At 32.5% G+C, this 10158-nt stretch overlaps 1 protein-coding gene across 1 annotated transcript in view; it reads right to left on the bottom strand.

The window, feature by feature from the left end:
• Positions 1-9476, bottom strand: part of LOC143227448 (synaptotagmin-7-like) — a 19313-nt gene extending 9837 nt beyond the window's left edge. The window contains exon 1 of the mRNA XM_076458895.1: positions 9338-9476. Coding sequence (XP_076315010.1) covers positions 9338-9476 — 139 coding nt within the window. The remainder of the gene's footprint in view (positions 1-9337) is intronic.
• Positions 9477-10158: the final 682 nt, after the last annotated feature.

The raw sequence follows: 10158 nt of genomic DNA, 5'->3' as shown, positions 1-10158 counted from the left end.
GAAATAGAAGGAGAGAGAATGTGTGGAAGATAAAGAATATATTTCACAAAACAAGAGTAAGAAAAACTAGGGGCCCAGAGGAAGACTTATGTGTTGAGAAAGTAAAAGGCCTGGAAAAATATAAACTTTCCTTGCTGTAGAGGTAGGGATCAGGAGATTCCACATTTCAAGGCAAGTTAGGTATCAGAGAGGTCATAGAATGAAAGCCAATAGAAAACAAAGGCTTTTGCATGATAGAAGTAAAGTATATACATTAAGAATATACTAAACAAAACCTATTGTGAAAGAAAGCAAAGAGATATTCCCCCATTTATTGTATTCCAAGAAGGCACAAACACTTTTAAGTTCGCGAAAATCTTTCATGTAAGACCAAAATTACAATAAACATATTTAAATTAATGAATATTCCCTTTTAGATTTAGTAACGTTATATTAAAAGTTGTTAAATAAAACCTGAAATTAGAAGGAAATTTGATTTTGTTGAACTAGAATGTTTGACTGTTGAGTGTACGTCGTCCCTAAAAATTAAATAAATTATATTCGGAGTTTTCTATAATCTAGTATTGAAAAAGCATAATTACTTTTATTATGACAAATACGAGTTCATGTTTATGTGCAAAAAGTGTCAGATTACTTGTTATATTATCTGACTTTCACATTGCAGTTGTATAGAAAATGGAAGGATGGGTTCTCAGTTACTAGTCTGAGCAACAGCTGAGTTATCCACGTTGAACTGTCAGGATCTTAATAAAGACATTGTGACTTTTCCGAAATATTGAGGGTAATAGGCACAGTAGTAGATATTTTCATGTGCAATTACACGACTGATTACCTAGCACTTATAGAAGAGTTAGAAACCTCATTGACATTTTATAACATAGAACACATTGACTGTTTCTTATTGTTTATAGAGTGTAATGTAGGTATAAAATCATCAACAAATACAACTTGTATTCAAATAGAGCCATCGTCCAGATTAAATGAGAGTTTCAATAGCCAAATCATTCATATGAAATTATTTAATGGTATTGTAATGCAGTAAAGTGGAAATTTCATCTATTAGTCCGGTATTGATTTATCATCCGAAAACTTGCAAAGAAGAGCACTAAAGTGTAAAGCTTTGATTTTGCTACAAAATAATATCATTGACATTTACAGCCTCTGAAATACTTGAGGAAAAGTGAGTTTTTACATTAGACGATACAATTTTGAAAGAATTAGACAAACTTTATAATACTCTGTAAACTAAGGCCATATCTGTTATTCCAAGTTTAAAATAAAATATAGAAAGCTGAACAAGAGTTATAAAGTAATGTCTAAAAAACTTAAGAATATATTATACAGAGTAGACAGTTAATTCATAGAGAGTCAAATGTCTATTCTTAATCCTAAATAGACACAGACTTACTATGAGTTACATTTCAAAGCCTATTAGAAGATGTACAATTATCCAAACATACCAGCCTCTTTTCTTGAAAGACAGTTTCCATAACTCTGTAGATCTGCGTAATTTCAGTTATAAAAGATGATAAACACCAATTCAAATAAATAATCCTAAACTGTAGAGAGAATAACTTAAATATTTTACTTTAACATGTTTACAAGGGCACTAAATGAATAAAAATCGCGTAAGAAATTCTAACAAACAAAATATCTTCTAAGTAAACTTTTCAAAGAAAACTACATTTGTACGATATACAAAATAAACGGTACAATGTCGATGATTACATTTAATTATATAGATCCATAAAAAGAGTGTGGGTTTATAAATAAATTAATGTTTACGTCTGGCAATATATGGTATAATCTCTTGACAGTAAGAAAGCAGTAGCTATTTATAACAGTGAAAGATCTTAAATAGGGTTAAATATGGTCGTAGTAATCCTGATGAAAAAAATATTAGGTATTAAAGCTGCCTTTATTAAAATATTTATTATCTTATTATAACTACTCAAAATTTTATGGTATTCATTCATAATTTCACTCACATACAATAATGTAAGAAATAGATATCTGAAGTTGTTAGAGTTTGAATATACAATGATACTGGAAGAGCAACTACTTATGTTTTAACTCCCAACTTATGAAAAGGGTAGATTCACAACGTTATGAGCGTCTATCGCTCAGCTTTTGCCTATGCGATTTAGACAACTGGGTAAGGAAACAAAGAGATAGCAAATGTTTTCAGCAAATCTATTGACTGCAACTGGACACCACATTTTTATAAATGGTAAAAAGAGTAACTACACACTTCGCAGCAATGGGTACATAAAAAGGAATATTTTAACAATAAAGACGTTAAAAGTTGATAGTGATAACGAAGATTAACACAGTTCTTGCAAGGATAACACCTATACTTTATTGACTAATTGGATTTTTTCACATTTTTTTCATTTCAGCTATTTTATTGTGTGAAGTATTATAAAAACCACACCACTTAGTTCTGTAAATCGGACGATATACGAAAAATCCAATTTAAAGCTGTTTCCCTTTCTTATACGCTATCTCTATCATAATTACAATCGTTAAATCTATGAAGTTTCAAATTGTTGTTTGTCAGAGGTAACTGTTTTAGGGTTTTAGTCAGGAAAAAATGAACCTGTTTTAAAAATAGTAGCATATTTCTCAAAATTATGATTGGTATATTTGTGCAATTAATTCTAGAGTATTTTGCGTTCAATGGGGAAAATTTACGATTTCGTTTCTCAGTCAACAAAAAAAATAGTCTGATCTATAAAAATGTTGATGTTTTAAACTAATTTGTTCACATACCGTAGTAGAAAAACTTAGGAAGAAAAAATAACCAGAGCAATGAAGAACGAAACTATAACCTTGCAAGATTATATTAAATGTTAGAGATAGGTTATTAAACATAAAAAACCAAAGTCAAGATGTTACTCTAGAGAAAAAATAAGAAAAACTCACAAGAAAAAACTTTGTTGCGCCACCTCTATCAACATTTTCAAGGCAAATTTTTTTATTTGTTTGACATCACATACAACGTGTCAGTAGGTGCAGCCAAATGTTTATAAATATGACCTGTATTTAATAACTAAAATTAAAATATATATACATGAGGATAAATATTATACACTGGAATGGCAAATTTTAAATGCAACATAATTAAAATATTTTCGGTTTTAATCAGTCCATCGTATTCAATAACTATGAAACTACTTAGAAGGCATATGAGAATAAAAACAAACAAAAACTAACCGTTACAATTTTAATGTACGATAGATTAATTTAAACTGTTAGATATGTTAAAATTTTTTCATAAAATTGAAATCAATAAACTTATGAAAGTATGCTTTATCGGTCGAACCATATGGAGATAAGAATTTGAAAAAAACGTTTCTGCTACAATAACTTTGACCACGTCCAAAACACTATATATAAACGTATAGAACTTTTTATGGACATCACCAAAAGTACACAGATGCGTAAAACGTAAGATATTATTATTAATTTGCAAGAAATCGAAGTATAATCGATGAAGTTGGTTAAACCTAACCTAATCTGTCTATTTAATTGCAAAGAGTGAACTAATTGTTAATTTATATTCTGTACTAACGCTCGAATTTTAGTGAAAAAATATAAAGTAGAGATAAGCCTATCATATTCTTTGATTCACTATTTCACTGCGACAGAATTGTTTAGTCGAATTCACGTCTCATTAATGTTGTTCAGAAAAGAGAAAGAATCATTTAAGTAGTTGTTGTTGTTTTGAATTAAGCACAAAGCTACACAATGGGCAATCTGTGCTCTGCCCACCACGGGTTTCGAAACCCCGATTTTAGCGTTGTAAGTCTGCAGACGTACCGCTGTGTCACTGGGGGCTCATTTAAGTAACGCAGACCTTGTATATTAGTGTAATGTTAGTAATTTTCAATGTTTACATGTATAGATTACACATCTAAACCAAATACTGTTAATTGCTCTTTGGGCTAATTACATCGGTAAGTAAGCTACGTTTTAAAATAAGAGTTTTTTTTTTATGTCAAATGTACTTTTTGCAGTTTTTCTCATAAAATTAAAATCTAATTTAATTTTAGAGGGTCATTGACTCTCATTACTGATTGGGAATCTCGAAAGCAACCCAATAACTTTAGAATATTATCCTGAAATCTTACACTCATTAAAAAACAGAGAAATTAAAATAGCAAAATTTATCACCTCACCTTCAATGAACATATTTACAACACGATTCTCCCTTGAAATACAAAACATGTTGAACTGTATTGGATCATAAATCACATACCACGATCAACTGTATATATCACAGTTTTGAGTTGTCATCGGCCCGTCTAGATTGACGGTAGAAAGTGTTATCCAAATAAATTTTGTATAATGAGAGCTGATATAGCTGATATACTCATCTGATCGTATGAGTTTTGTACTCCAGTATAGGTTTATACTTTTCACATTTCAATCTATCCTGGAGCCAAGTTAACAAATCCCAAGTGATAAATCCAGCTGAAAAATTGCTTTTATTTTAACAAGAGTAAAAAGTTGTGTGTGTTTAAACGTTCTCTACATTAAGTATCCTTTTTTTAGGCTGTTTTAGAAAGTGAAGCACATTGTAATTGAGGAAAGTAGCAGATGAAAAACACAGAGGTAAAAAATTATATATTTTTCCACCGAAAGCTGCTGTAATGAGCCTCTTGATATAATAAGACGTGTGAACAAGGCACTCATTAGGTCTAAAGTTTTCATTGCGAATGAGGATGTCTTCTTCAGTGTCACTTCTTTAATACACATTACTTAACGTTCTTAAGTCTAAAAAATTAAATTCGTAGAATGTGTGTTAAGTATCTGATATCGTAGTAAACACTTTGCTTTATTTTTTAAAGTCTTACATGTACATTATTGTGAGTCGATATGTGAAACACATACAAATATTAAAACAATTATATACATTAGAAAAAAAACACCATTACGCTATATTACATGCTAACTGCAGGAAATGGGACTCTGAATTTTAGAATTGTAAGTCTGTTGTTCTACCGAGGGACGACATTGAAACCTACTGCAATACTAAACATTTTATTAGAGTTAACTATCCTGTATTGATGTCCTATAAATAATTTAAACAATTCATGTCAAACAGTTATAGTTGGTTAAGGAAAAAGACTTAAAATCTTTAGTCATACATGTAAATTAGGTTAGGTACGTAGCCTCTAATAACACGTTACCGTTGCAGAAATAAATGTTTCACATATTACTAAGAAACCGAAAATAGAAAATGCAAGGTAAAATTCTTGAATGATCCAGCAGAAAACGAAAGAATTATGCATATATAATTACTTGAGGTTAGATTAGAAGCTTATAATTGTGTGTAGCTTAAACTGAGGATAATTCAATAACAAAAAATATTACCATATAGAAAATTTTCAAACACTGGTTATTAACTAGTGTTTGAAAACACAGCTTGCGTTGAAAATTTTAATGAACTTTGAAGGGATTTTAGCACTATTTTTATATCGACAAATTCAATAAAATGCAAGATTGTTTCTTTGTTTTGAATTTCGCGAAAAGCTGCACGAGGACTATCTGCACTAGTCGTCCCTAATTTAGCAGTCTAAGACTAGAGGGAAGGCAGCTAGTCATCACCTCCAACCCGCCAACTCTTAGGCCACTCTTTTACCAAAGAATAGTGGGATTGACCGTAACATTATAACGTCTCCACGGCTGAAATGGTGAGCATATTTGGTACAACGGGGATTTGAACCCGCGATCCTCGGATTACGAGCCGAGTACCTTAACTCCCTGGCCATGCCGGGTCCAAAATGTAGGAATAGTAAAGGTTTAACAAAATAAGTATAAATAACCATTTAAATGCAATTCTTTTTCCCGAAAACGTGTATGTTTAACACTTTCTAACAATAAACTGTGAAATATATTAAGGCCAGTAGAGACTATTTGCTGGCCCGGCATGGCCAGGTGGGTTAAGGCATTCGACTCGTAATCTGAGGGTCGCGGGTTCGAATCCCCGTCCCACCAAACATGCTCGCTCTTTCAGCTGTAGGGCGTTATAACGTGACTGTCAATCCCATTATTCGTTGGTAAAAGAGTAACCCAAGAGTTGGCGGTGGGTGGTGATGACTAGCTGCCTTTCCTCGATTATTACACTGCTAAATTAGGGACGGTTAACGCAGATAGCCCTCGAATGGCTTTGCACGAAATTCAGAAACAAACAAACAGAAAACATTTGATTAAGTAATCATAATGAGTTTAAATGGCTTTGTTACTCAGTTGTTGATTATAATTTATTTTCACAAAAAGTAAACTTAACACTCAGGAATTTAGATTTTTTATGCAGGTTCCTTTACACTTCGACGTATAACGCAGTAATGGTTAGTTGAATTTGTTTTTCTATAAAATAATGTTTTACCATTTCTATAAATTAGTTATCAGTCTCAAGAAGTAAATTACTGTGGAGCTTTCTCTTTTCTTGTCTTGCTTTTAAAGCTATTATTGAAGCGTAATAATTCTTTCCTGGGTACTAAACTATTATTTTACCATTTGTTAAAGAGATGAGGAAGAAACAGACTACCTATATTAACATATTATTCACATATGTATTAACACAAATGTGATATAAAATTAGACTACTCATTGTTTTCAGCTAGCTAAAGAAAGAAAAATGTGTTTCAGCAAAACTGTGCTGAAACCCTGGAACTGGGACTAAATCGATAAATAGCTTCTATTGGAAAAAACTAGAACGTTATCTCATTTCCAGCTATAAAACATCTATGTCTGCCGTGAAACCTTACACAGTTTTTGTCAGTGTTTTCGCTAAATCGTGACTAGAAAGTAAAGCATTCGGCTGTGGTCTTTGAACGTAACAAAGCAAATAATTGTTCTGTACCTTTTACCAAAACAGTGACACATTAAGATGCAAGTTACTTTACTTGTTTTTTTCATAAATGTGTCCATAAAAACCAAATATTTTCAGTAAATACTTAACACTCTTCAATTTGGTTCTTTCAATCTCCAAAATTCAAATATTTTTCACACCATCTCGATTGTTTGAACACAAGCAAGGACTGGAATCTCGTTAGATCGTTATTAGCTAGTATACAATACACTTACGTTAAACCTGAGCTAAGTCGCAGAATCAGGGTTGTAAACAAACAGAATATGCTGTAGAACAAGTTTGAAGTAATGCGGATTACCTATTGGCGGTTTTAGGTTTTATCTGTATATTCCACAATAAAGAAGTTCTAATTTTCACGTAACATAATACGTTACTTATCTATAACATAAAATCATTTATTTCTTTCGGAGCAACACAGTAGATTAGCTACATTGTCTACTGCAGAAGGCCCGGCATGACCAAGCGTGTTCAAGCGTGCGACTCGTACTCTGAGGGTGGCGGGTTCGCATCCCCGTCGCGCCAAACATGCTCGCCCTTTCAGCCGTGGGGGCGTTATAATGTGACGGTCAATCCCACTATTCGTTGGTAAAAGAGTAGCCCAAGAGTTGGCGGTGGGTGGTGATGACTAGCTGCCTTCCCTCTAGTCTTACACTGCTAAATTAGGGACGGCTAGCACAGATAGCCCTCGAGTAGCTTTGTGCGAAAACCAAAAACAAACAAACAAACAATCTGCTGCAGAGAATTGAATCCTTGATTTTAGTATTGTAAGTCCGTAGACTTACTGCTAACCCACCATGAAACAAACAAATTGAACACTAGGTATAAGTGTGAACAACAAAATTACCAAATGTAATAAATGCTGTAGTTCTGAGTAGATAACACTAAATTTATTTTACAGAAAGTAAACATCTTTGCAATTTATTAAATAAATGTCCTTTGTTTTTTTACTTGAAACAAGCTTACATCCTTTCAGACTATAGACTGTTATGTTCAACAATCTTAATACGTGTTAAATTTTCAACTGCTGTATGCAACAAACATACCATCTGGCAAAATATTAACTGCTATAGTTAACGAATTTGTTGTCTGTTAGAGTTTCAACTACTGTATTAAATAGCCTGCTCGCTGCTAAGTGTTGGTGTATGTGTGTTTATTATAGCAAAGCCATATTGGGCTCACTGCTGTACCAAATTGTATAGCTTTTTTGTCATACCACACCCTCAAATGGTATATTCAACAACTAATATTTTAAATATAGTTATTATTTATCAAACGGTCGATGGTTACATTAAATAAAATTATTGTATGTGTCCAAACATCACCTGCTGTATTCAACAAAGCTTTGGTATTAAGTCCTAACTATTGTACTCAACAAACTTATTATGTGTCAAATCTTCACCTGCAAACCCCTGTTTTAGTAAAATTGGTACCATGTTACCAAAAAAAGGAACTATAGCGTTAAAGAAAGCTTAAGGTAAACAAACTCTCAACTCTTACAATGAGCAACAATACACTGCAAGCTTGTCAGCTTTATCTTCAGCTTATTGGCTTAGCGTACTAGTTGATTTTCATCGGGGGAATAATATATACATTTTCATTCAGACTCATGTATAAATAAAATTTTCATAATAATTCTATTAAACCCTGTAAATTTCGAATTAAGTAGTGTGTTTCTGTATCAACACTTGGTATTTATAAACAACAACGATACACAAACAGTTTCGCCGTTACAACTATCAAGGTAAGTATCACAGTTACCCTGGAACAGACTCAGAGAGTCTACTGAGATAATCAGAACTATGAAAGCGCAGCTTTAATGCTCTATAAATACTACCACGATACAGAAACTTTGAATTCTAGTATTTTGACGGTACAGCCGTTTTTTTTTTTTTATCAATTAGAATTACAATGGTACATTATATCGTTTAATATAATTCTTTGAAACTAATAATTACCCGGGTACACATAATTACTGTTAATAAGAACTATTGTGGTTCATAATTAATCTAATGTTAAACATAACGAATTATATAGTTGTTCGAGTGTGCAAACATCAGACTTATTACAGTTCCAGAATATTTGTTATCGTCATTATATCTGTGATACGGAGTAATAATCGGTTTAATAAATAATAATCGGTAATAAATGTTTAGGTGTACTGTAATCGTCACTATCGTCATGTCCAGGTGTACTGTAATCGTCAGTATCTTTATGTACATATGTACTGTAATTGTCACTATCTTCATGCACAGGTTACTGTAATCGCCAATATCGTCATGTTCGCTGTACTGTAATCGTCAGTATCTTCATGTACAGGTGTACTGTAATCTTCAGTGTCGACATGTACAGGTTACTGTAATTGTCAGTATCATAATGCCCAGGTGTACTGTAATTGTCAGTACCGTCATGTTCATATGTATTGTAATCGTAATTATCGTCATGTACAGGTGTGTGTACTGTAATCGTCAGTATCACTATCTCCTGTTGTCTTGGGATAATCATTTCCATAGTAGAGACTGTGATTAGCAGCCTCATATGGTGTTGCAGAATTTTGATCATCAGTGTATTGATTGTACAAACTTCTTTGAATTATCATCATTACCTTGGTACAAACGTATTAGGATCTTTAGCATTAAGGTAAATAAGTCTGTTTAATGTTGATAATGAATGACACCATGACACGTTTTTGTTTTTGTTCACCAATACTCCTGTTTAAATTTTCAGAGTTCAAAGATTTTCCTATTGAGCATCACCATTATGATGCTATACTTATTAGTGTGATTATGGTATACATGTTTTATATCAGCATGACTACTGTAGAGACGTTCGGTGATCACTAGACAAACCATGATAAATGTAAGTACTACTGTGATTATCAGTGCTACTATGATACATATCTACTATAGTCGTCATCACAATACAAGTTTTGTTTGCTTCAAATGATTGAACAGATATTGTTGAAATTAGTTTCTGAGAGTTACGTACTTACTGAGGGATACTCAGCTGGGGTCCTCAAATTGAGCAACAGAATTAATTGTATATATTTCGGTAATAATATTTTTCTCATAAGCTACGAATATAAAATATTTTGCTTACCACCAGTCTCCGATGACCATGATTACGCGCTATTACCCCAGTACTCCAGCATCATAGTAATAAACTTCTGTGAAGAATGTCAAGTCATTCTTAGATCGCTCAAAGAAACTTCAGTTGGATGTCAACTTTTAAGACAACATTTATGGAGACTGAGGGCTTATAGAACTTGCATTGGGAACTTC

The sequence above is a fragment of the Tachypleus tridentatus genome, chromosome 9, assembly GCF_004210375.1.
Source record: "Tachypleus tridentatus isolate NWPU-2018 chromosome 9, ASM421037v1, whole genome shotgun sequence".
Lineage (NCBI taxonomy): Eukaryota > Metazoa > Arthropoda > Merostomata > Xiphosura > Limulidae > Tachypleus > Tachypleus tridentatus.
The sequence above is the reverse complement of the archived record's forward strand: the minus strand, read 5'-3'. Positions and strand labels throughout refer to the sequence as shown.